Raw genomic sequence first — 27,828 nt, 5'->3', positions numbered from 1 at the left:
TCACCTCATGCTGGTTTTTATTAAGGGACAACATTGATGAATTCCTTTTTCCGAATAGGCCTATTGCGGTGGAAAAAGAAAACACCAGATTTATTTCCCTCAATCTCGTCCTGCTAGCCAAATGTTACTTGGCAGCATTAGCCATCCATGGTATTTCTTTGAATTCATGGGATCAACCTCTGCAGTCAAGTCTTGTCTTCATCTTCCCTGCTGCTATTTCTCTTAGCTACACGAACTCTGATGCATCTTGTCTATAGCTTAAAGACATTTCTGCTAAGTCCGTTTCTTTTTCCTTTTCAATTACAGGGATGTTCATAGCATACCGAGAGCAGGTGATAAAGTCAAGTCTGAAGTAATGATAATTTTGGCTGCTGTAACAAGCACCATAGCCATTTTCACTTTCTTCCTGACCTTTTAGAGGTGCTTGTATTCTAGTGTTCTTTTCTCTTTTCTCTTTTGTTTCATTGATTTTAATCAAGTCCCCACAAATCAACAATGGCCTTTCTTCTCCCCCCAGTATGTCAGCAACAAACATATCACATGGTGATAAATGAATTCTGATGGGTAATGTTTTACTTTGAAAATAGACTTGCAAGAAAGGGATACCATACGATTTTTTTGTATCTTTTCCTATTAAGAATATTTTTCATTCAATACAAAACACTGCTTGTGCATTGTGATGTCTTTTCTGAGAATTTAGCTCATTCTATTAAAAAATTAACAATAAAGTAAAGCTTTGTGACAAAATTCCGACTTTAGAATGATCATTAAATTATCCTGCAGGTTTATTGCATCACATAACACTTTCTTTGGTAAAGAAAATAAGGGTAACTAGACAATAGCTACGGAAAACAACTATATTTGATTTTAACAATAAAAAACACATGAAAGCAATCCTATAGTGCAGATGGATCTGGCTTGGTCCACATTAATGGCATTTTTCTCAAACTCTAAGGGCATCAGGTGAAAAGTCTTCTGATTTCTCTCACCAAAAAATTGAAACAGTCAAGATCCTCGGAAGCAAAACCTCTCTATTTCCTGTACACAGGCAAATCCACAAGTCATTATCAATTGTGCAAGGAAAATGATAAATTTATCTAACTGAATCCTCTATAGTTTTCCAAGTAAACTTGGATATCTTTGTTATTGTCCTTCCAACTGCCAGTTTAATAAGAAATCGTTATGGAATCAAACCAATTTTCCCTGATTGTAAGAGATGCATGGGCAGTTGAGCAATCAGTATAATTGAGATTCTAATAAAATGCCATGTCATATTGGTTTCGTGTTTCAGTCAAACAAAAACTAAACATTACAAACTCAACTGACCTTCCAGTCTTGGCTGACGGAGGAATTAGGCCTCTCTTTTCTAAGCTTTTAAATCTATCTCTTGCAAGCGTAGCACAACCCTTCATGCAAATCCAAAGTACAGGGAGACAGTTAATTTTTATTATCTAAAAATAAACTTTGAAATTAAATAGGATATTGAGAAAAATGTACCTTAAGCTTGCGGAGAGATCCAGTAAGTTCTTCAGATAACAAGACTTGGGGAGGAGCAGGTTGGAACCTGAAATTATGAAGAATAGAGATCAATCAGACGTCTGTTTCAAAATGTTGACAAAGTGGAGCATTATCTGACAGATCACGCAACACGAGAGGCGAAACAGAACATCGAGTGGCAAATTACTTCAAGACATTATAAAAGAATTTAATTTAGATATCAAATAAGTTGTGAAATTTGGCCATTGCCATTAACTATGCCCATAATCAATTGAAAAATGGATGATCAGTGAGAACTTCTCATAAAAAAGCTTGCATACTTGTATTTTCCCAAGCGAGGTGGACAAGCCTTTAATCTTTCTTGCTTAGCTATGACCCTCCGGAGATGTTTCTTTTGCTTCTCCTCATCCTCTTTGGCTATTTCTTGTAGGATATCTGGCAAGCTGCATCCAGAAGAACCAACAGATAATAAGAATATAGTCCTCAATAAAATAGATGATAATTGAGACAATGATAAATATACGTGTCAATGTCTTCAGAAAGCTCCTTTGCCCTTTTAGCTTCTGCTTCTTTTCTTTGCAGTTCTTTCCTCCTAGCTCTCTTATTCAACTCAACTCGAGTCACCCTCCTTGTTTTGGAAGGCCTGTGGCATGATAGAAGCTGTATTAATGCATAGATCAAGAGTTCATGATAACAGAAAAAAAAATGAACTTTCATTCTACAAGCTCTTAGGAAAACCCACATACAAAAGCTGGTTTGAGATTATAGCATTTTGAGTCTCATTTTTTTTGTCAAAAGAACATATTCAAGGCTTAATTATGATCTTCAGTATGTTTATCAGGAAAGGTATCTCAGAAGCCAAAATTAGTGTTTGAACCTATGAAATCAAGTTTAATTTGTCTACACAGTACATTCAAACAAACTAGCTTCCCATATAACCCTCAGAAGCCAATATTTCCCCAAAAGCAAAACAATATAGTAACGAAATAGATAAGAAATTTGATAATAGTAACGTACATGATGTTACAAATAACTAACCTTTTCTCAGTTAACGTATCCTCCTTCTCACTCAAATTCTCCTCATTCATTTCATCATCGCTTCCATCATCTGCCTCCATAAAGTATTTCTAACGAAAAAGATGGTTTTGTCAATATTTCTAATACTGAATTTTAAACTAAATAAATAAGAATTCGTAACCATAATTTAGATGTGTCTAACATTGCAAGTATGAACAATAAATTATAGATGAATAGAACAATAGGCACTCACATCGTCTTCATCAATCACTTCTCCCATAACAGTTAATGGAACTGGCTGAGGTCCCAACTCATTCTTGTAGACCTTTTGCATTTCTTCTGCAACAGCTTGAGCTAAGGAATCCTGGATTGAGATTAAAGAAAAAAAAACAATGTCACTTCATAAAGAGTAAAATAAAGAATGACACAGATAAAGACAATATACACAATTATATGTTTCAAAATTCACCTGATGACTTTCAAATGAGGGATTGTATGAGCACCCTGGAGGCTCAACTTCCACTGCAGGAATAATCGACTGTTTACAGGCCTGTCTAGCTTTGCCACTCTGTTGCCCTGAAAGAGCATAAAGAGAAACACATTTAATATGCAATCCCAAAATAAAAAGCCCATGGAAAAGAAAACTCAACAGTTTAAATTTTTAAAGGATGATACCTTGATTTCCCCATAAGGGAACCATGCCAGAATCAGGGGTCGAATCATCCTACATGAAGACATATCAAAATCAATTTTTTTATAAGAAAGCAGTCCAATTTATTAAAAAAAATATAACAAAGTTTAGCTTTACTTAAACAACTTTGCATCTCACCTTGGGAACATCTTGAACTACAACATCTTTAGCTTTCAAAGCCTCCTTCTTTTTCTTCTTAGAATCCTTCTGCTTCGAAGATGGCACTGCTTCAACAAAAGGGTTCTTCTTCAGCACACTATCAACTCGCAATACCTTTTCTCTTTTCTTTTCAATCTTTCTCTTCACAGAAAGATCTGGTAAAACACAAAACACCCTTGTCAGCAAACTAAATCAAAATTAAGAAAAAAAAGAGGTACAACAAAGTGGGGCTAAAGAGTAAAATGAAGACCTTTGGATTTGTCGATGAAGAAGAGGGATTCAGTAGGAACAGAAGCAAGAGAACCCCCTGAAAGGGCATCCTTGGTGGATTTCTCGAAGTAATCATGGATGTCTTCCATGCTTATGTTGGCTCTCCATGCTTTTTTCCCTTTTCTTGAGGTTTTTACTTTCTTCCCCATCTCTTTGTTCTCTCTTTTTGCTGTTTCGCGGCTGTCGAGTGTCCGAGGAAGAAGGCAGACAAGAAAGAGGGTTTTGTTGGAGAGGGTGTTTTGTCTTTAAAACGACGTCGATTGGTTACCCAATTAATGTTATCTTTCAATCGGGCTTAAAAAATGAATGTAAGACCAGCCCATTAAAGCCCAACTTTTAGCCCAATCGCTAGAAGATTCTAATGTCGTCGTTTAAAATATCTTTAGTTCCCAAAATTATGAGTAAGAAAAAAAAAAGAAAAAATCGAAAATCTATTAGAGTGTTGGTTTTATTCGGTTCTAATTTGATTTTTTTATTCGATTTGAATTAAGTTCAGATATTAAATATATATTTAAGTTTAGATCGAATTTTATGAAAAATTGAATTAAATTATATAGTTTTATTAGTTTTATATTTTTTAAAATTTTTATAAAATAAAAATAATTATTTTATATATAAATTTATTTAAATATATTAAAATTTTAATTAAAATAATATATATAAAAAATTAAAATTTGAAAACTGATTAACCGAATCAAATCTGTAAGATTCATTTAAATCAGATCAATTTAAAAAAAAAAAAATTTAAATTTGAATCAAATTTTAAAGTTTTATAATATTATACATTATTTAAAAAAATTGAATCAAATCTGATATAATTTAAACTATTATCATCTCTACCCCAAACAGATAATGATGATGAGTATGCAAATGCAAGGAACAAGATCCTAAGGTTTTGCTGACAACATCTCAGGATCCAAGTGCTGCTCTTGTACAGTTTGTTAAGGTTGGTCTGTACATTTTGGTGATAAATAACATTGTTTCCCCAATATTCTGCACGCAAATCTGACCCCCAACTCTAATTCATATGGCACGTTTCTTGCAGGAATTGAAGTTTGTCTTTCCTAATGCAGAGCGAATGAATAGTGTTACCCAGGTTGCTGCATGAATAAGTAAGGAACCACTGAACTTCATCATGCATACTTTACAACTTCTGGTCAATTGCTCCTCAAAAGACAACCCACTTCATTGGACCAAGGACGTCTTATGTGAAGATTAGTCGTCAAATGTCACTGGATCTCCTTCTACTTACATATTTAATTATTGTTTTAAATTTAGATACACACCCGTTAGATTGCTTTGCCTCACGCTTCGATGTTATGAAATGTTCATTCTCACTCGTTGATACATTGCAAACATACGGGCATCATATTTATGAGAAGCCTGGAGACCCTAAATCAGCTGGCTGAAGGAGAAATTGCGGCTTTATCAGGTGGCCATCATTCCATTTCAGTAAACTATTAGACGAAGCTATTATCAGGTTCCTCAAATCATTGGTTGCACTATATTTGCAGTTCCTTTTTTTTTTTTTTTTTTTCATTTTTTGCTTTGCATATGTTGCAGGTAAAATTAGGAACAATGGGCCAGAGTGAGGCCCAGATTTAATGGGTTAACACAACCTTATATGAACACAACCTAGAAACGCAACTTCATTGGGATTAACCCAGACGACAAAAGCAAGAGAAATAAGCATTAAGCTTTGTAGCTTGTGATTTATCACATTCCTAGGATTTTAGTCCATTAACAATTTCATGCCAAAATTTATTTACAGAAACAGTTATGTTATGAAGGATTACAGAAAAAGTTTGCCCAGTTGGAGACTGAAACCTCTTTATAATCCAAAGGAGATTATTGGTGTTGAGTTGTTTTGATGAGGGTAGAAATTTGAATTCGCAAGGTGAGAAGTCAGTTAACAGTAAAGATCCAAGGTTTTTCCAAAAATTTTGCTTCGACGTTTAAATTAGTGTTGAGAAAAGAAGAGGAGAGAAAACTTGAAAGTAGATGTATATGAAAAAATTGAAGTAATAGTACCTAAAAGTAGAGTTAGGGTTGATGTTGCTGGCCGACTTGAACTTATAGTCAATAACTCAATAGAGAGGTGATAAGTTAGCATCCAAAGTATAATTTAGTGACTTAGATCAATTCAACATGTCAGCTTCGATCAAAATGACCAAACTATCTCCAGTATAATTGATGATTCATACTCTGAGGCAAAATGTCTCTATCGTATACATATGTATATGATATGTAATGTTTACAACTTCGCTTTACTCAATTCTTCCAGGTCTAGTTTCCCATAGACTACCAACTCTCTTTTCTATTATTTTTTGGCAAAAGACAAATTCCGATGGCACAAATTAAAAAGAATGTTGTTAAAATTGGAATGAAGAGAAATGACAGCAATAATTTGTAGTACTATAAATTAAGAGGTTTTCTTTAAATTGATAGCACAAGTTTTGAGATGAAAAATTTTGGTGCCGCACCAACTAAGCTGTTGACAAGCAACCGCCACATTTACCAGATCAGCAGGCCAACCGGCCCTGACTCAAGGTTTTGGAGGAAAAAAAGGTGGCATTGAAACCTACAATTTGACAACTTCACAATAACCATAAAAAGCAAAGCTGACAGAGGTGGCAAATACAAGAACCAGAAGGCACATTAAAGCCACAAAATCCGATAGCCCTGAAAATCAAGGGGCTTGCATGACTTTTAACCTGGTTTTCCCTCTTCCTGGTAGTCTAATAAATGCAGCCGACCCAAACAGGTGGACAGTGAACTGCACTACTTACTAACTTCAACCGTTTTGTTTCCATGCTTTCAATATAAACAGTGGTTTAGCTTCAGCATCCTTTTTCTCGTATAGAGCCTAAAAAAGCAGCAAAGCCATCTAGTTTCTTTCAGAGAAAATTTTCAGTTGGTTAAAGATAAATCTTGGTTTTCTTTCCATGGCTTCTCTTGTTCTTTTATTGTCTGAACTTCTTCGCCACCATGAACCAAACTTTGCTTTTGTAACACCTCCTACTTCTTGAGGTGCTTCAATGTCTTTAGCTGCCAAGAAACCATTGAAAAATGATGCCAACAAGTATGAGTCAGAGATTGTGAAGGAAGATCCACAAGAGCTAAGGGTTTCTGTTGACTTGTCTGGCCTTAGTGTCATGATCTGATGCATGCAAACCAGAATTCTATCCCCAAACATGTTCTTCTGTCATCTCTGATTCATGTTTTCTCTGTGATTTCAACCTCAAACAAGGCATTTTTTCCATGATTTCTCCATGCCTTCTTGTAACACCACAGATCCATGATATTTATTGCAGTTTAAAAGTGTAGTTTGAGACTCCCACTTAGGTTTTCAATTAATTTATTTAATCTTTTAATTCTCTTGTATAAAATGATTGTTATTGGATAGCCATTTAATTGTTTCCTGTAACTTGAATTGCCCTATATCTGTATCTTGTTCTTCAAACATATAAGAAAAAAAAATTTAACGCTATCTACGTGGTGAATGAGCCAAGGTGATTCACTTTAACTATTTATTCGAGACCTGACTGCAGATGGGAAATGCATTTTTATTTTTTAACTACTAGATGTAACTGAAAAAATAACCAATGGGAATGTTCAAAATCGCAATAAGCTTCAATTCTCATGATTGTAGAATTACAAGATGTCTCCATCATGTTCTCTTAAACTTCTCAAAATTCAAACTGCTCAAAAAGCTATTTCAGACATGATTTGTTGGTTTTAGTTTGGTGGTGGAAGGACTGTTAGAACTGGGGAAATTCTTGAAACAGAAGAAGATAGAAGCATAGAGCTGCTAAAAGCGAGTGCAAAAGGCAATTGCTGCCTACAAGAAGAAATTTGTATTAAATGTTGACCCAAAGCTAAGATCTGAATGTGACATTGTATTCAAATTTAAATTCTTGCTTCTTTCAAGTTATTATCAAACCAAAATAATTTATCTCAACAAAATTCATACAATGTGATACTTGCATTTTTTTCTTCTATTGCATTTTTTTCTGAGTCACAAATTAGTTATTGACAATCGACTGTATTCATCCATAGACAATAGTATCTCAGGATCAGTCATGATGTTACGAGAAGAATTTTGATATGTACCCCGTTGAAAATTAAAAAAAAAAAAAAAAAACATCATACAAAGTAAGTCGGTGATAACTTTTTACACTAAGTTTTCATTCTCAATTTCTGAAGCAAGCCAGTTGGTTCTTGATTTTAGTCCAAATTGAAATTTTTGTTTGGGACATGAGCAGAAAACTGCTTAGGAGGTTTTACAAAATAAATAATGGACATATTTCTTGAAGAATTCATGAAGATTTGAAAATAATGAGAAATTATCTGAAATTTCATTTTCCTCGTAATATAAAACCTTTTGTATTTCCTCAAATCTATGAATGTGTTTCAGGGGTCATAGTCTAGGACTCTTGGCTACATTTGCCCATGGATATCTTAAAATAAAGCAATGGTGTTGACAGTTTAAAGTCTTAATTAAAGCTCCTTTTGTACTGTCGGTGACTCAAGGTAAGGAATTAGTATACTTTTGATAAATGGAAAATCAAAACCACCATTTGATCACTTTGAAGACAAAAAATGGGAGAAAAAAAATTTACGTTTAGTTTTTGTAGTTGTAAAAGCAGCTTGGTACTGAGAATTCAAGGTTTTTTTTTTTTTTTCGTTTTTACTTTTTCACATTCAAACATTCCTGGTTAAGCTGCACCTTACATTCCCAACATTTTCCCTCATACCTTTCCTAGCCATTCTGCTAGAGCAGCTAACAGGAAGAAAAAGAGAGAGAGAGAGAGAGAGAGAGAGAGAGAGAGAAACTTGGAATGTGTTCCTGACAGCACTAGAAATACAAAAACCCAAGTCCTATGATATCTTTTTGTTAGCTACCAGCAGCTGAATGCAGCAAGCAAGTGGTATTTTTGCTGTCATATGTTTTATTTTATTTTATTATGTCACTTCTGCCATGTTTTGGTAGGATTAGTTAGAATGGATGTTAAACTTGTGTTGATCCACAATCTCGGGCAGACAATTGGCAGTATAGTTGTTGAAAGTTGTTGAAAGTAGTTGAAGTTTGGTTTTGTATCATGTTTAATATTGCAAAGAAAGTGCAGCTACTGTATGCTGCTTTCTCTGCTAAAAACAAGACACTTAACTTCATCCTTTTCTCTCTATTCTTCTTTGAACATAGCCTACACTTTTCCAGAAATCCTTATGGAAACAAACCAATAGCCTTACAATAAAGCAGTCAACCATCCCTATTTTCCCTTACTCTGTTGGCACGTTCGCCTCCCTGAAAACAACCTGTAATCTTTTCTGGGGTCCGTGCTCTAGACTGCTGATTAAATTTATCAAAAGTGTCACATAGAAAATTTTCTTTGATCATCCTCGATTTCTTATGTATGAAACAAAAACCAGATTCCTAATAATCTTTAGAATTGCCTCAACCTAAGACAACTGTATCAAAAGGTGGCACTGTATTTGTAAAAGCTTCTCAGTGCCTTTCTTTTCTTTTAGGTAAAGCAACTTGGATATGTGGCTCTTTATTCTAATTGGTCAGTTAATCCCTTTTCATCATGGTTTTTGGCCATATGATAGAAGTAAAACAAAGTCTACTATACATGGTTTATACACCAATCTGATAACAATTTCCAGGTAGGTGTAACCCTTAATCTTTTCTTGAAGTGAAAGCCTAAGAACAAAGCCAGAAATCAAATACTTCTTTTAATTCAGGTGATATGTAGTAAAGCCCCCATCTGAAGGATTAAGGGTTTCGTACAAGTTAGATAACGGAATTGATTTTTCCGAGAAACATCAACATTTGGACATATATCATCACTGTTTCTAAATAAACTGAGTAGATACCAGCATTAGGAAATTTGATTTGGTTTGATATGCTTGTTAACAGTATTATTTTGGGTTTTCAATTTATTGCCTGCTATGCATTTTGAGCCTTGGAAAGTTCTTCATTCTCCTTTTACTTTACAAAATATTGTTTCTGGTTTTTTGATACGATATCTCCTTTTACTTTTTATAATAAAGGTGCTTTAATGACTCTAGTCTCTATATGATCACCTTATTACATACTTCTTTTGTCAATGGTTAGGTTTTTGATCATCACATATGATTGATTACTTATTAGATGCCATTTTGGAATCATCTATTATGGTACTGACATACATTTACAATCAATGATAGATCAAGTTAATCAGATCAGTAAGTCTAAGCTACGTATAGGATTGCAACTATGCAAGTAAGAAACTTTCAGTTATTCATTCCATCCTTCATTTCATCTAATTAATATAAAATTATGACGCATTTGTTGCCTAATAATTTTGGCTGTTGATATATGGAACAAGAAAACATGGGATTTACCAGGGAAGAAGTGGGCAGCAGAATATGTGTATCATGTAGCAGACAAAAAAAGAATGGGGGGAGCTGTCTTGTTCTTGTTACTTGGGTCAAGTGGAATCATGTTAACCTATAGTCTTCCATTATCATAATTTAATGCGTGCAGAAGAAGCACACAGGCTGATTCACTCACATGCTGCTAAAAAATTCTGGAATCTCTCTCTCCATAATGAAAATTTGTCGTGATCCTGACTGGTGCCACAAAGGCTAGTTAGCTCCCTCATGAGAGAAAGAAAGATTAAAGGTTGCAGGAGAGTCCCTTGTTTCTTTCTCTTTTAATAGAAAAAGTGGAATTAAGATCATTACAAGAATTGAAGAATCGAAGTTACAAAAGAAAATTTTCAATGGCATAAACTGAAATGACCAGAGCCTAAAATATTTATTCACTAATTATATTCATTTGTAAGTAAAATAATAATAATAATAATAATAATAATGCCACTTGCATATTCAATAGGTGGCAATTTCTTCCTTATAAAGGTTGTTCCTAGGCAATTTCTTTCTTAGCCTTTGATAAACAAGTGATAAAACGTGCCTGCAACATTGATATTCATTTGAAATTAGGAAAATCATTTCCATCTTATCAGAAACAGGAATTATATAACAATTTGTCAATAATTAGTAGATATTAAATTGACAAAAATAGCCACTTATTCAACAAAATTAGTAAATCACTGTTAAAAAATTTTGGATTTAATTGCAAGTGTTAGTGTGAGATGAGTTGGTGACTAAATTTTATAAAAGTATGAGAAATGATCAAACAAAAATTTTATGTTTTTTTCGACAAATACAATAACTTTTGCCACTCGATTATGCCAATTCAAATAGGTATACATGTAAATATGATAATTTTAAATGCGATACGAAAGATATATTATAAAAATAATATAAACAAAAAATATGAAAATAATATAATTTAAAATTTTAACAAAATTCATAAATAAATTTAATAAAATTAAAAATATATATTTTATATTTTTGTGATGATATAAATTATAAGACGTAATTTTTATATAAAATATAATACAAACATATAAATTTTTAATATTTTATATAATATTAATACACGAATTATCGGCTCTTCTTTCTCATTTATCTTTTGGGCATTCAAACTTCTCTTTTTTATTTGAGAGGAGCGTCTGTGGCTCTACCTGAATGGAGCTGAGGTCCTTAGTTGGCCCCACAAGTAGCCCATTTTCACGGACCATTGGCAATGTTCCTTTGCCTAAATGGTCCATGACCTTTTGTCTTTCTCTAAAGTACCACCGCCCAACCCCTAGCGGTGGAGGCCGGAGGGTTCCTAGTCAAAAGTTGCTTCCTAATCTTTTTTTTATCCTTTTAATAATCATTGATTTTGCTTCCTAATCTAAAACCCTAATGATCTCCAGTTGATGATAGAAGTGCTTTTGTATTTTCATCTAAACTGGTCTCATTAATGTCAAAATTGGCATTTAGCATTGCTGCATGTCAATCATGCATCAAGGAACAACACCATACATCTCCAAAAAAATTAATTGAAGGGTTTTTTAATGTCATTTCAGGAAAAAGAAAAATAAAGAGAAAGTAAAAAGAGTTCGTATGGGATACCTAATTACTGCTTAATTTAGAAAAATGATAGTAAATTCCGATGTCTTATAAGCGATAATAATTCCAGTGAGGAAATGGCGTAAACCTGTTAGTGCAAGTCAGCATCAAACTCTTATCTAAGCCTTATCCAAATTTGATCTGCAAGGAAGTTAAACAAGAGGCCATCCACGGGGAAAAAAAAATAAACTAAACCGCAAGGAATCTTATAGTGTGTACCTGTTTGGTTTTCAAGAACTTCCTTTTCCTTCCGCTGTGATTGTCATCCCAACACAACTTCTTTTCTTCCACAGCTCAATTCCCCAATATCCATGCTTCAGGTTTTCCTTTGAGGATGGTTCAAAGAAAGGTGCCCAGCAAGCTTGGTATCCAAGCTGATCATATTAATTCAGAGAAGCGGTTGGGATGCCTAAAACCATCATCTTGTCAGCACCAGGATGGCAAGAATAAAGGAACTGACTTGAAGAAAAAAATGAAAAAGTCAAGATCAATTAAGCTATCAGATATTGAGAGCCTACGATCATCACCTTCGAGGAAAACCATTTCGCAACCTGGAAAACCACCTCCTCTCAATGTTCCAGCTGCTGCAGCAACCCCACAGAAGAAGTCTATGATCAAAGCCATCGATGGATCACCAAACTACATGAAGTCCACCAGCAGTTCAGAGGCAAAAAAGGAGGGTTCTCAGGTGAGTTTCCGGAATGCTCAAACTGGTTCAGATAGCAAGACTCTACGTAGAAGATGTTCATTTGGTTCAAAGTTTAGCTGTGGTTCTTGTAATAAACCTGCTAGAACTCTAGCAAGGACGTCTAGTTTGAAGCTGGTGTGGACTTTAACAAAATCTCCTAGCTTCAAGCCGGCTAGAACTTCAGCCAAAAAATGCTCCAGCGTTGCTCTATATACAGATATGAATGTAAAGAGAGCTACCTGTTCTTCGACTTTAAAGGATTCAAAGTTTCTCGCTTATCTTATGCTTAATCCCGGGGGAACTGAGTCTGAAGGAACTTCAATTATAAAGGTCTGCCCATATACTTACTGTTCCCTTAACGGTCATCACCACAATCCTTTGCCTCCATTGAAATGTTTCTTAAAAGCAAGGAGACGTTCATTGAAAACCCAGAGAAGCATGAAGATGGGAGCTTTGAGCCCGCGTAGACTAAAGCCTTCTGCTGATGGCACAGTGGAATTCGATAAAGAGCAGGTGGTTTTTGGTAAAGAGCCTGCAAGCAATGGAGTAGATTTGGTTAACTCTTCTATGTCTCCTTTGATGCAAGGAGGGGCCATGGATTTTTTTATTGAAATCTATGGAAAAAGCAAAGGAAATGATGTTGAAGCAACCGAAGGAAGCACACAAATGAACGCCAAGGGAGTGGATGATTCTGGATGTGGCAATGAAACAGCTCCAGCGCATGACACCGACAAGCCAGTTTCAGAAAGTTTACACGAAGGTTCACCGCACTCTGACATTGATTTTGACGTAAATCGTGAACATTGCAATGAAATTATTTCGAAATTAGATATCACAGAAAACCCTTATGAAGAGCTCAAACACAACAGCGTGGATGAAGAGTCTAGAGGAATTTTGGTTAAAGAAGAATCATCACCGAACTTTACTGATGGTGATAAGCAGGAAGTCGTTTCAAGTGTTGATGGGGACCATACTTTGTTTGAAGTTATTGCTATGGAGTGGGAGGAGCGGCAATTTTCTGCTTCAGAGCCCGGCGATGAAGCCCATTCTTCAATGGAATCTTATGATGAATCTGATTTAAACATTGGGGAATCGTCAGAAAGTCATAGGAATAACTTGCTTGACGAATTTGTGATCAGCTCAGATGAAAGTAACAGCAACATCGCTGAGATTCTGGATGACGGAGCAGAAAAAGTCTTTGAAGAAGATGTTGCATGCATTGATACATGCAGCCAGGTATCAGAAACCTTATGTTACGACCAAGTTTCCTCCCCTGAAGAGATGTTTGAGGTACTGGTAGCAATGGAAGAAGAAGAGGAAGAAGAAAACACTGAAATAGATTCGATAGAGATTGTCACAACTCCATCTTCAAGAGAGGAGTTATATGAGGAAGCAACATCAGGCAAGGGGAAAATGCTGGAGAATGGAGTTCCTGGAACAGTTAATGAGGTTTCTGAAACAGATTCTCCACTAGAAGTTCCTGAAAACAGCTGCAGCATTGATTTGAAAGATGAAGCTTTAGAATCAACCGAGCAATTTCAGCTTCACTCATTTGATAAATTGGAAAAAGATAAAACAAATGAAGATTATAATGTAATCCAGAAGCCAGGGGATTCAGAAGCAGATCAGACAGTCACCATCAGTGATTTCTGTCCAGAGAAGGAACTTTCATGTGGCGAAGCGGGGAAAGTAGCTGATGCTGAATTGTTGATTGGAATCCATGATTCATCTCATGTTTTACCTATGGCTGATGAAGATGATAATAATGAGGTAGGAGACAACCAAAACAACCAAATTTCAACTCAAGATACTGTTGATGAAAGCCTTTTTACCGAGAGTCAAGATCACTTGTCAGATGGCCAACATGATAACACACATGTTGTTGACAATCAGAGCATCCTAGAGGAAGACCAAGATGAAGCTAAGTACAAAGTCCCTACTTCCATGGACTCAGAGGAGCAGAACGGTTCAACAATGATGCATAAAACTAGTTTAGCTGACGGCTGTGAAGAAGTTGGGAAAATGGAATTGGAGGATAACTCTACTCCTGTGTTGGATGTGGCAGAAACGTTCCCTTCAGCAAGTGATAAAACTAGCCACAAGCCAAGAAGCAAGTTCTCCTTCACTAGAAGCAATGCTAAGGAAGAACCGCCTGACAACCATAACGACAGAAAGTGGACAATTAGAAGCAAAAGACATGAAGAGATCTATAAGGAACCAAGGAAATTCAACCAACGAGAGCCAAACTTCCTGTCTGTTGCTCCAGAGCTAGATGCAGAAAAGGTTGATCTCAGGCATCAGATGATGGATGACAGGAAAAATGCAGAGAAATGGATGCTCGATCATGCACTCCAACAAGCTGTCAACAAACTTTTTCCAGCTAGAAAGAGGAAGGTGGCATTACTTGTTGAAGCCTTCGAAACAGTCCTGCCAATAACTAAATGTGAAACTTATTTGAGGCATATTTCAACAGGCTTTGCCCATGGCGGACCCATTCAAGCTTGTAACTGATTGGTTTTGTTGAGGTAATTAAGGAACCCTTCCATTCCTTGTTATTGTTTAGTGTTTACTTTGTAATGTAATACTTAAGTTCCTTTCTCTACTGTAAGTTTGACAAAACATAATCCCTTCAACATCTAACAGACAAACTCCACCTTATCATTTCCCAGGATATGACCAGATGGAAATAACTTTGGCAAATTATACCTGCAATCAATCTAAGGAGTAGAAAGCATCATCACCATAGCAAGAGAAGGCCAAAATTTTTAAACTACACTTTCAATAGGGCAACTAACTAGTTGTCAACTGTTGAGAAGCACTGCAGATACAGCAACTTATAATCTGCAAAAGGAGGCAGTTTCTCCTAAATTATGTGGGTGAAGCGCGAGTGAAGGACACCTAATTCAACTATTAGAATTTGTGAAGTGTTTTAAACTGGATCATTTGGAGGTATTTTATGTTTATGTCTAATGTTATGTACTGATAATCATACAAGAATTGTCATTTAGAGGTCTATTATGTGTAATGTTATGTTGAGCTACAATTATCATGCTAGAGTATAACTGTTACTAAGAATTCACGTACAAGAGTAGGAACATGGATGTTCAGTCTTTAAAAGTGTATTCAAACATTAATAAGCAGGTTCCTTAATATAATCATTATCGCCTATATCATTCTTCTTGTGCCCAGGATTGTCAACATATTAAGAGAAAAGTAGTATAAAGTAATGTAAAATATGGATAATGATAAAAAGCAGATATTTTGGTTCTGATAAATCCAAGTGCAGGATAGCATTAGAAAAATGCAATATACAACTGGCAGCTGTCAAGCACCATATTTTAACACATGACACATTCCCAAACAAAATGCATAGACAACCCTAATCCCTAAACAGATATCAAATACTAAACAACCATTATATCTTTACATAGAATTAGAAGAAAATCTAAATTGTCAAGTACTGTGTGGAATTGCCACTATTTACCAACTACCATTGGCAGTTGAAGAATGGCCTAAGTGTAAAAATAAGATTAATAATTTGAGGGCAATATATATTTACGTATACACTTATCAACCCTTAAAACAATACCATACAATATATTTTCAACAGTTGTATAAAGCAAGTTTGTGCAGCCAACTTGGAAATGTCTGATTACCTATCGGCAGTAAAGCTATGATTGCATGGCCTTTCTTTGTGAAGGAAGCAAGCATGCTCTGTAGAGGCTTGGTATATATACATGATTATTATGTCACTATGCCTTCATCTAAAATCAGTGAATTCTCTTTTCAAAAAGAGAAAGTAGAAAAGTAGACAACTCCTGCAGCTCCATTTTTGGCCTTATTAGTTATTTCTAGTATATCATGACTTAGCTATCAGTTAACTGAGATTATATCTGAAATAATGTTGGAGAAATTTGATTACAGCTTCATTCCACACTATCAAATGATTTATTAATTAATTAGATCCTAGTTGAAGTAAGTATTACTTGCTTCTATGGTCGGTCACCATAACAACGATGAAAACCGTTTTTGGCATTTCTTCCTCCAGAGTCATGAAAATTAACTGCTTAATTTGTAGATGGAAGGCCAAACATAAGTAATCATTTCTTCACATATGCCTCAGAAAACAAGACAAGGAGGAAAGAAAAATTAACTATATTTTCATTACCCTATAAATACCCTCTTTGGGAAGCTGACCATGCATTGCAGCTGAAATTTGAACCAAAATGGCTTCCTTTGTAACTCAAACTCTCTTCTTATTGTTCTTCACCCTCTTCTCAACTTTCTCCATTACAATTAATGGAGAGTTCTCGAGTCAATCCATTATAACATCAACAAAACGGATGGAGAAAATGACTCTTCTCCACTTCTACTTCCATGACATTGTAGATGGAAAAAACCCTACAGCCATAAAAATTATCAGGCCAGCAAACAAGTCAACTGTTTCATTTGGTACGACTTTCATGGTAGCTGATCCATTGACAGAAAAACCTGAGCCTAATTCAAAACTTGTGGGAAGAGCTCAGGGGATTTATGCTTTGGCTTCTCAACATGAAATTGGCTTGCTTATGGTCATGAATTTCGCATTCTCTGACGGAATTTACAATGGAAGCGCACTTAGCATTCTTGGCCGGAATGCAGTCCTTAATAAGGTGAGAGAAATGCCAATAGTTGGAGGCAGTGGAATTTTCCGCTTTGCTCGTGGTTATGCTTTGGCCAAGACAGTTTGGTTTAATCAGATTGGAGATGTTGTTGTGGAATATAACGTGTCTGTCGTGCATTACTGAACAATTACCATGCTCCCATGGAATTCAATTATCTTTTATTTATTTTCTTGCTTTGGTCATGATTTCTACTCGCTTTAGGGTGTTTCTTCTATTGACAAAAGGAGAGAATGTGATTTTCACTTCTATTTCGTAAGGATGCATAAGAAATCTATTGTAGATTTCCAAGCTCAGATGTTCCAACCTTCCAATCTATTGTATTATCTGATTTGTCAATTCACTTGTTTAAGTTCTTAGGTCATGTTGCAACTTTAAACCTTCAAGGAAATTTTCTGCCCATATAATTACTGAATGAAGCAGAACTTCCATCATTATTCAACATGAAATGTTATTAGACTATGAAGTGACTCAAAGAAATGAATCAGATATGTTTAAATTTTCGAAGTATATGCAGAATGAATAGTCTTTCTTATACATTGGATCTAAGAGGGCAAATAGACTAGCAAACATAGAAAGATAAACATAGGAGTCAAGGAGAAATGAGCTCCAACTTTTCATTGGAACATTATGAGATTGCAGAGAAAGAAAAGCTTAATATTCTTTACAGAGAGAAGAACAATACAAAGGAGGAAACAAGCACACACACAAAATGAGTAACAATCTTAATCATAGCGTCTAAACCCCCAGGCTGACATTGAATATAGAGGTCTTTCTTGCCAGAACAGAAGCAAACACCCATTCTCTTCTTTGATCTTATAACCGTCATAGTTATTGGTCTGCAACAACCTTCCTGCCTGCAACATGCCATGGTAGCTTAAAGGCACCCTTAGAAAGCTGGCTAACTCAAGTCTCAGAATCCATTTCTCAAGCTTTTCATGTCTCACCTTTCTCTCATGGCCCTCACATGCTATAATATTCTTAATTTCCTCTCCGAAAAGCATCTTCTCAACCTTTTGTCGCTCTTGTGGTGCTCTTGATACTGTAGACTGTAAGCAATCAAAGAGCGCAGCATAGAAATTCAATGCTTCCATTGCCCTCTCCATTAAAGTAGGTCCATTATGGTTGGACTCCTGCTCAGTTACTACCATCAGTTTTGGTGACAGTGCCCGTAGAGCGGTTAGAAAGCTCCACAGTTTCGGTGCTGGAGCTAGGGACAGCGGAGATGATGGCGATGGTGTTGCCAAGTCAGAACTTGGGCTATACATATGGACTGGTTCTTTCTGAAGCCACTCTCCAAAAGTACGTTGGTTCATCTGCAACACTCTGTGTGATTGATTACTATTAACATTCTTAGACACGGATGGGGAGTTAATGTTCCTTCTAAGCATCTCATCATCAGTAGCCAGGAGAGAATGAAGCTCAAGGACAGAACTGACTGCAAGAGCTTCTCCGGTCTTGACACGCAAACTTTCAAGATCAAGATTCTCTAACCTGCAAACTATTGGGTTAAACTGAAATGGAATGTTCAATTTTTCAGCTTCTTCTGTCAACCGAAGGGCCATTTGCTTTAACACCTCTTTCTGTTTATGAATGCCTGTAATTCTCAGGTGGGGTGGCCCTTCTGGTCTACTACTAAATGTCTGAAAAAGATTGATCCACTGTGCAGGCTCAAAGGAATAGAGATCTATAATATGAACCATCTTCTCCCCCTCCATAGCTTCTACAATGGCCTGATTTGTGATAATGTATGCAAGCTTTAAAATGGGGCATAGCTCAAAGAACAATTTTTGAACAAGAAATTCCTCTGATACTGATGATATTTTTGTGGAATTGAGGGCTTTGTGAAGACCCGGCCATGCTTTAAGCATCCTATCAGCAAGTGCCTCAGTGAAGTAAGCGGCAATTCTTTGCATGGTATCTCCATCGGGAGAGGCAAGTTGGGATATTTGCTCAAGGTAAATATTGGCATTCTCAAGACTACCGGCAGCGACATGGTTTGCACAGGCAACAAGAAGATGGATCAGATATAAACCCCTCTCCTCAGATTTGAGCTCCCGGGGCCATGGGAACGGGGATCCTAAACCAGGAGATAGTGACATCCAGGTGAAGAACTGATGTGGTGATGAAGTCACAGACGATGTTCCCTCTTGAATCATTCCTGCCGTTAACAGTCAGAGTAATCTTCACCCCCCTGAAAATTACAATTCTAGCATATTGTTCAGTGAACAGCTTATGCGTAAATAATTTGATGCAAAATCAATCTGAATGCTATAATTAAACGGTTCCAAAACTGACTAAAATACTTACAACAACCATACTTACAACAACCAGAAGGAACTCCTTAATCAGAGTAGTAAAATCAAGAATTAGATATTTCTCTTTCCAACACTTTTAAACAGTGTTAGACTAATTGTGACTAGAAAAGCATTAGTTGAAACTTGAAAGCAGTATCAAATAAACAGAGGAAAACAAAAACAGGCTCTGGTTTTCAATGTTTCCTGTTTTGACCATACAAGAATCAGCTGAGTGGAGCACGCCCATCCCCTGATCATGAAACAGAGACAGGGAATTACCAGTAAAAGTACAGTGAATTCTCCTGACAAAACTGATCAAACAGAGCAATAAATTAAAATTCCCAACAGGGTTTTGAAATTCATCGAAATCCAGGAAGACCCCTTAAGGAAAACTCAAATATCTTTCTCCATCAGATGTGTTTCATCACTAAAAGCAGGGTTTGGTTTGGGGGTGTAAGGTTTGTTGGAAAGTGAGCTAATTGGAATTAAAGCTCTTGTCTTGAGGGACTTTTCCATGGCTGCTTTGAGAACAACAAGAGGTTGTTTTTGTCTTCATTGTTTTGTTTGTCTTTTGGAGGGTTCCAAAGAATATGGAATTTCTTGAAATAGAAAAAAGCATAGAGCTAGAGTCCTCTCTGTTTCTCCCTCTGTTCATCCATATGTTCTGTCTCTACAAACCAGTAATAAGGAAAGAGGAAAACATGTCTGTTTGTTTCACTCTATTTCTCACTAAATTTGATTTGTTTTGTCAGAATGTGAAGTGGATGGGAAGAAGAGCTGGCCAAAATTTGGTATCATGCTCAAGCACAACACAAAAGTCAAAGATGTCCTACCAAAACAAAACAACACTCTCTCTTGTTGCTTAGTGGGTGATGGTGGGGATTGCGAGGGAGGCCTTTACGTGTGCCTCCAAATCAGCTATTTTTTCTCTTTTCAAAGCCAAAACCATCTACTTGGGGTTTTCTTCTTCTAACATTATGACAAAAAGACAAGCAAGATACAAGATTTTAACTTCTTTTCCAAGATGTTGTAAAATACTAGATTAGATTAGCATGCTCTAATTAACATAGGATATATAGGTAGAAACTAGAAAGTGGAGCGCAAGGCATCCAGCCCACTTGTTTCTTTTTGTTTGTATTTGTGCCAAAACAGCTGATTCCCTCCACCCTGCCGTAGCTACCACCATTATATTGTCATATTTTCTGGAGAAATTAATTAACGTAGCGAATGCATGAGTCAGCTATTGCGTCTAACCTTCATCAGCCAAATATTTTCCATAAAGGTTGTGGAATTGCATGAACTCTTTTTTTTGCTGGATTGTTTACCATTGCTTTGATTGGTCAACTTGAATTAAGATACTTGTTTTTTATTTTTCTGATCCCTTTCTATATGTTGTTTTGTTTTGTGTTTACATGGAAGTGGGAGAGTGGTTAGGAATCAAACAAATTAAGCACAATCAAAACAAAAGTAGAAAAACAAATGAAATGATGGGTCTAGATATTATCTTCGAAAGAGAAAGGTTATCTTATGCTAGGCGCTCTTGATTTATATAGGTGTATATATATATAAACTATTTTTATCATAATTGGAAAGAAAAAAAAAAATTTGTCATTTGATTTGGCCATGAAAGATAGCTATCGATCCTTACAATGTTCAGGTGGGGATGCTTTCAAGAGTTGGGATTTTGTACTTTTGCTTTGAGCTCGTTTAAGTTAACCAAGAATACAACAAAAATCCCTCTAAAATTCAGCCCAACAGAGCTTATTTTATTGGATGGACGTACCAGGATATGTGTATATACATATATATATATATATATGTGAAGTTTAATCCATAAGTTTACTATATATAAGTAATATAATAATGTTTATTATTAATCTAATAATGTAGGCCTATGTCACGGATTTGGAATTGCTGATTAGTATTAATATTGATTTAGAAATTACTGATTAAAAATTTGAGATAATGATTAAGTCAAAGTCAAATATCAAATGTGAAATTAGATATATGTTGGGCATTTAATGAATATGTTATTCTTCGATAATTGTTCATTTAATTAATTCATTCATTATGAGAGAAAAAAAAATTATAAGACGATTTTATTTGATATTACTTTATGTAATTATATTCTAATTATTCCTTATAGGATTTTATTAAAGAGATGATAAATTAGTGATGAAAATCAAGCATCAACAAGTACAAAAAGCTCTTGATTTACCTCCAATTAAGATGTCTAGCTAATAAGGTGCTATATTTAACTGGGACATATTAAATCAGGTAACCATGAAGGAAGGTTGTTGGGCCAGAGTTTTTTTAGACAAGCTTTGTCTTCGACCATTTTCCAACACTTTGGGTTGGACTGTCTTGCAGTTCTCTAACATAACTAGCTGCCTGCCTGTTGTGATTTGAAATGGCTTTTGGGTCCTGAAGTACGTAAATAATTTTGCTTAGGCGAGGCTTGAGCCTGGACCAAATCTTGATAATGATAAATATAAATGTTTCCAAAAGCTTGAAAACTAAAATCGTAAATGTTTAATTGAATCCATACAAGTTTACGCATATGATTTTTATACGTTTTAAATGAAAGACAACGCATCCGAATACTCAAAAGTGTTTCATGCAATGCAATATAATAAAGACATATAATATTTATATGATCGAATTTAAGTTTAAATATTAAAATTTTATCGAATTTAAAATAAATTTTAAATAATAAATTTTGAGTAAATTTTGAATTAAAATTTTTTATTATATCTGTGATTCAATTATTATCTCTAACTATTATTATTATCTTTCTTTTTTACTTTTTATCATGCCTAACCCAATAAACAAGGGATTTCAGGCAATTAAATAAAATAATGAAAATAATATAAAATCAAAGGAAACGATTGATAACAGCAAATGAAAATCCTAGTAAAGGGGACAAAAGTGACGGTTGATAACAAACTCTTGGTGTAATCGTAACATAACTGTTCCATTAAGCAATGCCCCCTAGAGTTGGCCTATGCACCTGGGCAACCCTTAAATGTTCCAACATGCTCGAATTCACTTTCAGTTTAACCTTAAAATCTGTCCAAAAACAAAAACATTTGAAACTTCGATCTGTCTCACCATGTCCAAATCCTGAACCCCAGAATGCCAGACGCAAAGCAAGGTAAATAAGACAAAGACATCAAGAAGACCCAATAATTATAACCCTTTTTGCCTGCTTCATATATAGTCATAACATATGCATTCTTTCATTTCAATGGAGAAACCCTTTTCTTGTCTTTTGATATCGATCAATGTTCTTCTCCTTTTCTTCTTCACCTTTCCTTCTTTATCTTCTTCTTTCCGATTGCATCCCTCGGTTGCTACCTCAACCCTTGTGCATCGGAATTACACCGCAATATCTGATCACTTTCGTGTGGTCAATAGAAGAGCTTTATTTCAATGCCTTGATCCAAACCCTTTTCTCCAAATTAATGTTAGTAAAAACTCTAACCTCTCTAATGAAGAGTTTGTCACTGTGACTGTTACCGGAGTTTTGCTTCCTTCCAAAAGAGACTGGATTGCCATGATCTCACCTTCCTATTCTAAGTAACATTTTTTACAGTTTTTTTTTTCCTTCCTTTTATATATATGTTCATGATCATTTGAGAATCATAATTTTCTTCATGTCCAATTATGGTTTTGCCTTGCATATGCAGTGTCGGAAGTTGTCTCCAAAGTAAAGCTTTTTATGTACAAACTGGTGACATTAGTAAACTTCCTCTCCTCTGCCATTATCCAGTTAAGGTACGCAATTTTGGTTTTCTAGTTGAAAAGCCTTCTGCCTCTTACTTTCATGTGATGTTCCGCATTCGGTTAAATGGAACTGTGAAAAATGCATGTAAAAGAACTTAAACAGTTGAACTGGCATGCCTGATAAATGTGAGTCACCTATCTGATACATTTTTTTTTGTTAAAAAATTCACTGCTGTTTATAGCTGTGATGCTCTCCTAGCCTGGTGGTGTGCCCATTTAGTTCGTGGCTCAAGCCACCCTTATAATTAATTATTATCACTCACCCTAAACACCATTTACCTTTAATTTTGCTTGTCTAAACTACTTTCCCTTTTAGTTAGTTTTTGGATTGATCCCTGGTGAGAAGTGAGAACAAAACCTAGAGAAGCTACGAATTACAATTTTCGATCTATCTTGTATCGGTGAAATTTGGGGTGACAGGAAACTTGAATATTGGACAGTAGTGTAAAGATAAACCAAATTGAGACAGTCAAGCCAAACTAGCTTGTGTAAAACAATGAAGAAGGCAACTAAATCCCAACAAGAAATCAAAGGCTTGACGTAAAATATACAGTTTGGTAACCCCTTGAAGGGACCTAACTTGTACGAGATGCATTACCATTTATAGAATGGATAATATTGAAGGAAGCCTTCCATCATTTCTAGGCTATATGTCACTTCGTATTTAAAATCATATTTCACAGTAACGGACGGATACCGTCTTTTTCCTTCTTTTGTTGTGAAGAGCCGGGTAGATAGCTAGCTAGGCACCTCACCCTGACTTCACACTTACATCGTCAGTTACCTGTAGCCTAAAACCCATAAAATTCCCATTAACAATTTGGTTTTTGAGAACATATATATAAATATATATATATATTTTACATAAGAAGATGAAATTTTGGCAATAAAAAGAATTCAATCCTGAAGTCTATATCTGTCATGTTAACCTATTTTCATGGGTTAATTTTATATTTTTAAATGGAGCAGAACCAGATATACCAAACATGGGTGTTTTGGCAAAAAAAAAAAAAACATGGGTGTTACTTCATAAGCAACGCCTTTGAATATAATAATTTATTGCACTATTAGGAACCACAATGATTTTCATGTTCTTCAAACATGTTTTCCCTTCTTTTTCTTACATGATTTGTTTAGTCTTTTGAAATGGGAATCAAAATTTCTAAATATTAATCATGGAAAACGATCTATATCAAGAAATTCAAAAACCAAAAGTTGAATATGACAGGATGACCATCTCCTTTTTCTTTTTTCCTTTAAAAAATTGGAAAGCTAATGTTTTCTTTGAATATGGGATTTTTTTTTATGTGCTATTTTCTGGTAGGCAAACTTCAAACATTTAAGAATGATAAAGGAACAATTCTAATAAACATCCATTGAATTTGAATTGTGCAGGCAAAATATTTAAGCAGTGATCCGACCTATCTAAGTTGCAAGAAGAAAGAATGCAAGAAATATAGCAATGGCAAATGCGAGGTCACAACTTGCATTGGCTCCGTAACTTTTCATGTTATTAACATAAGAAGTGACATTGAATTTGTGTTCTTTACTGGAGGCTTCCTTAAGCCTTGCCTTTTGAGAAGGAGCAACCCCTTGAAATTTTCAACTCCGAATGCGCCATTGTATGGACATCTCTCAAGCAGAGATTCCACTGGAACATCGGTAATTAGCATCCACATGCATATGAGTTAGTTCTCTAAAAAAAATTATTAATACATATATAAGTTAACTATCTTTACATTTGTTTAAGACATGAGCTTGTTAAGGGTGAAGTTGATGGTTCTGCTGATAAGAAATCAGCCAGCGATTAAGTCTGAGAATTTTGTTATCAATGGAGCTGCAGATGAGATTAACATGGATCAGCGGGGATGAGAAACCTCAACAAGTCAAGTATGGGAATGGAAAATCACAGACATCAGAAGTTACAACCTTTTCCCAGGATGATATGTGCAGTGAGTTCCGTATTATAGTACTCTTCAAGAATATCATGTTGGCTTAAATATTTAAGTATAAACCATCTGTAACGATTAATTTCATAAAAGTTTTCACTTGCATTTATAAGTTGATTGTAAAATGGATAGGTTCTATTTTAATACCAAGTCCTGCCAAGGATTTCGGGTGGCATGACCCTGGTTACATTCACACGGCAGTGATGACAGGACTTCAACCTTCCAGCACCTTCTACTACAAATATGGAAGGTATAGCAGGAACATCATCTTATGATAACTGAATAATTCCACTCAATTTTTGTTCTTGATATTACAAGCTTATAATTGTTGTGTCCCGTGGGCTAGAATTTTGCGCCTATATTCATGAAAGACATATGCATCTCCTTGCTAATTTGTAGAGAGATTTGGGGGGTTTTCTATGAGAACAAAATGTCCTTGTATTCTATGATTCAGTGATGCAGTTGGATGGAGTGATCAAATGGACTTCCGGGCTCCACCTGCTGGAGGGTCAGATGAACTTAAATTTCTTGTATTCGGTGATATGGGAAAGGCTCCTCTTGATGCTTCTGCTGAACACTACATTCAGGTAGAGACACAATTCAATGTGATCACTGTCACAGAAAACTTGACGTTGATATATAGGACGTATCTTAATTTTCCTAAACTTGACCAACGTTTCTGGAAACTGGCTTGCTTGATCATTGTTTTATTCCAGTTCAGATTCATATAATCTCAATAGTTTGTAATATGAACAAAATCCAATGGCACAATCCCATAAATTTGAATGGTAGATACATGCCATCACCATATATGCACTAATGAGGCTTATATAACTGACACATGTAGCCAGGATCTCTCTCAGTGCTAAAGGGAATGGTTGAAGAATTGAAAAATGGCAACATAGACTCCATTTTTCACATTGGGGACATAAGCTATGCAACTGGCTTCCTAGTTGAATGGGAGTTCTTCCTTCACCTTATAAACCCTTTGGCTTCTAAGGTTTCTTACATGACGGCAATCGGAAATCATGAAAGGTAAATTTCTTTCCTAGCTACTAGCTAGCAGTGTATAAAAGATATAGTATTCTCAAAATTGCAGATGACTATACTAGAATCAATATTTAGAATTATGATTGATCACAAACGATCAAGCTATCCAGTAATTGATTAAAATCAGCACCAAAAGATCCGTACAGTTTACCTGCCATGCACCTTTCAGGGATTATGAAGGTTCAGGGTCTTGTTACCCAAGCCCTGACTCTGGTGGAGAATGCGGGGTTCCTTATGAGACCTATTTCCCAATGCCGACCTCAGCAAAGGATAAGCCATGGTATTCTATAGAACTAGGCAGTGTTCACTTCACAGTCATTTCAACAGAACACGACTGGACAGAAAATTCTGAACAGGTAAAAATTAGCCTACCCTTTTGCTCTGCATTAAGTGTTGATATTATACTGATTATGAAATTGGCATGGTTTCAAAATTTTCAAAGTACAAATGGATGAAGAAGGACATGGCCTCAGTCGATCGATCAAAAACACCTTGGTTAATTTTTACAGGGTAAGTTCAATGTTTCCAAAAAATTGCCAAGTCCATGTAATGGTCACAGAATTCCCTGATTTTCTGAGACTGTTGTCAAGTGCAATATGTGCAAAATGCAGGCATAGGCCTATGTATAGTAGTTGTCCTGGCCTAGGCAATACTGATATTAATTTCCGTAATGTCATAGAACCAGTCCTGCTGGATAACAAGGTAAGAGCCTATTCTTGCTTCAGTATTATTTGTTTGGTATCTTTTGATGTAAATGATGGTTTGGAACAATGAGCTAGGTCGATCTGGTTCTTTTCGGCCATGTTCATAATTATGAGAGGACATGTTCCATTTACAACTCTCAATGCCTGGCAATGCCAACGAAAGATGAAAATGGGATAGACACATATGACAATGGTAACTTCAAAGCACCTGTGCAAGCTATTGTTGGAATGGCTGGCTTCAGTCTTGACAAATTCTCACCCCTTGTAAGTCTAGTGGACATGTTGTGTCAAAAATTAATAGAATTTTATTCACAGTTTGTCAATGGGGTTATCATTCATGAACAGGCAGCTAGTTGGAGTTTGTCAAGGATTTGTGAATTTGGCTATGTTAGAGCCCATGCAACAAAGGATGAGCTAATGGTAGAGGTTGGTGACGGAATATTTTTCTAATTTATAACATATAGAAAGATCAGTTGACAGCTTTTTGCTAATTCATATGAATTTCTTCACTTTTTTGTAGTTTGTGAATTCGAAAACAAGGACGGTCATGGACAGCTTCCGCATCACCAAAAAGCAAAATTAAAGAAAGTTGGAGAATTGTAACGAAAATTTCAATGTCATATGAAAAGAAAGCATGGAAGAAGATAATTTTCTATAGGACATAAATTTCCTTAAATGCATGAATTTAGTTCTTAGAAGTTTTATCATAGCCTTTGTGTAATGAATTAATTTTAGCCTTAATTTTTCATCCTGGTTTATGATCAATTGTTTACCTTTTTTCCCTCTCTCCTTTCTCAATTTTAGCATTACCTGAAGTGTGACAGCGAGAAAGCTGTTGTTTTTCAACTCTTGTCTTATTATATTGGGAGTTAATTAGGCGCTGCAGCCACCGTGAAGCAGGCAAATTAGTGATAAAATAGTTACATCTCCTCAGTTTTAAGGTAGAAAATGTTGTTTAGGAGTTTATTTTTCTGAGCATCGTTAATTGGCATATTGTCCTTTGACTCCCATCCCAACATCAACATATATATGTTTTACGACAGACCCCT

At 35.5% G+C, this 27,828-nt stretch overlaps 3 protein-coding genes and 2 pseudogenes across 7 annotated transcripts; 3 read left to right on the top strand and 2 right to left on the bottom strand.

Moving 5' to 3' along the window:
• Positions 1 to 735: 735 nt before the first annotated feature.
• LOC111296135 (Nop53 protein) lies at positions 736 to 3,827 on the bottom strand. The gene is made up of 11 exons (XM_022890216.2): positions 3,615 to 3,827; positions 3,344 to 3,519; positions 3,190 to 3,238; positions 2,984 to 3,090; positions 2,768 to 2,878; positions 2,536 to 2,624; positions 2,021 to 2,140; positions 1,818 to 1,940; positions 1,498 to 1,564; positions 1,327 to 1,406; positions 736 to 1,038 (listed from the first exon to the last, which is right to left on the bottom strand). The coding sequence occupies exons 1-11, from the start codon at positions 3,781 to 3,783 to the stop codon at positions 1,032 to 1,034; spliced, it is 1,098 nt and encodes a 365-aa protein (XP_022745951.1). The 5' UTR covers positions 3,784 to 3,827; the 3' UTR covers positions 736 to 1,031.
• A 7,967-nt stretch (positions 3,828 to 11,794) lies between these two features.
• Positions 11,795 to 15,487, top strand: LOC111297167 (uncharacterized). Its single transcript, XM_022891805.2, has 2 exons — positions 11,795 to 14,857; positions 15,002 to 15,487. The coding sequence occupies exon 1, from the start codon at positions 11,979 to 11,981 to the stop codon at positions 14,841 to 14,843; it is 2,865 nt and encodes a 954-aa protein (XP_022747540.2). The 5' UTR covers positions 11,795 to 11,978; the 3' UTR covers positions 14,844 to 14,857; positions 15,002 to 15,487.
• Positions 15,488 to 16,552: 1,065 nt separating this feature from the next.
• On the top strand, positions 16,553 to 17,433 carry LOC111297168 (dirigent protein 22 pseudogene; annotated as a pseudogene).
• A 35-nt stretch (positions 17,434 to 17,468) lies between these two features.
• On the bottom strand, positions 17,469 to 20,075 carry LOC111296675 (scarecrow-like protein 3 pseudogene; annotated as a pseudogene). Of its 2 annotated transcripts, none has more exons than XR_016325875.1 (2): positions 19,304 to 20,075; positions 17,469 to 19,187 (listed from the first exon to the last, which is right to left on the bottom strand). The product of XR_016325875.1 is annotated as a scarecrow-like protein 3 pseudogene, transcript variant X1 (transcript). The 2 variants fall into 2 exon arrangements; XR_016325876.1 differs by having other exon boundaries at positions 19,570 to 20,075.
• A 2,132-nt stretch (positions 20,076 to 22,207) lies between these two features.
• On the top strand, positions 22,208 to 27,648 carry LOC111295852 (nucleotide pyrophosphatase/phosphodiesterase-like). 3 transcript variants are annotated; one of them, XM_089740554.1, is made up of 13 exons: positions 22,208 to 22,444; positions 22,980 to 23,067; positions 24,472 to 24,738; positions 24,920 to 25,028; positions 25,158 to 25,275; positions 25,480 to 25,612; positions 25,873 to 26,060; positions 26,245 to 26,431; positions 26,518 to 26,585; positions 26,687 to 26,777; positions 26,855 to 27,043; positions 27,125 to 27,205; positions 27,300 to 27,648. In XM_089740554.1, the coding sequence occupies exons 1-13, from the start codon at positions 22,275 to 22,277 to the stop codon at positions 27,360 to 27,362; spliced, it is 1,752 nt and encodes a 583-aa protein (XP_089596680.1). In that variant the 5' UTR covers positions 22,208 to 22,274; the 3' UTR covers positions 27,363 to 27,648. The 3 variants fall into 3 exon arrangements, with proteins under 3 accessions (XP_089596680.1, XP_089596679.1, XP_089596678.1); XM_089740553.1 differs by having other exon boundaries at positions 22,378 to 22,869; positions 27,129 to 27,205; XM_089740552.1 differs by having other exon boundaries at positions 22,378 to 22,869.
• The last annotated feature ends 180 nt before the right edge of the window (positions 27,649 to 27,828 follow it).

Source organism: Durio zibethinus, chromosome 12 (assembly GCF_047325235.1).
Source record: "Durio zibethinus cultivar Kanyao isolate XHJ-2024 chromosome 12, ASM4732523v1, whole genome shotgun sequence".
Lineage (NCBI taxonomy): Eukaryota > Viridiplantae > Streptophyta > Magnoliopsida > Malvales > Malvaceae > Durio > Durio zibethinus.
The sequence above is the reverse complement of the archived record's forward strand: the minus strand, read 5'-3'. Positions and strand labels throughout refer to the sequence as shown.

Coding starts and splice junctions, on each gene's coding strand:
- LOC111296135 (XM_022890216.2), bottom strand. CDS start 3,783: ATGGGGAAGAAAGTAAAAACCTCAAGAAAAGGGAAAAAAGCATGGAGA. Junction 3,239..3,343: donor TAGTTCAAGATGTTCCCAAG/GTGAGATGCAAA, acceptor GTCTTCATGTAG/GATGATTCGACCCCTGATTC. Junction 1,565..1,817: donor CCTCGCTTGGGAAAATACAA/GTATGCAAGCTT, acceptor TCATAATTTCAG/GTTCCAACCTGCTCCTCCCC.
- LOC111297167 (XM_022891805.2), top strand. CDS start 11,979: ATGGTTCAAAGAAAGGTGCCCAGCAAGCTTGGTATCCAAGCTGATCAT.
- LOC111295852 (XM_089740552.1), top strand. CDS start 22,520: ATGCATTCTTTCATTTCAATGGAGAAACCCTTTTCTTGTCTTTTGATA. Junction 25,276..25,479: donor TTCTACTACAAATATGGAAG/GTATAGCAGGAA, acceptor TCTATGATTCAG/TGATGCAGTTGGATGGAGTG. Junction 26,061..26,244: donor GCAATCGGAAATCATGAAAG/GTAAATTTCTTT, acceptor TGCACCTTTCAG/GGATTATGAAGGTTCAGGGT.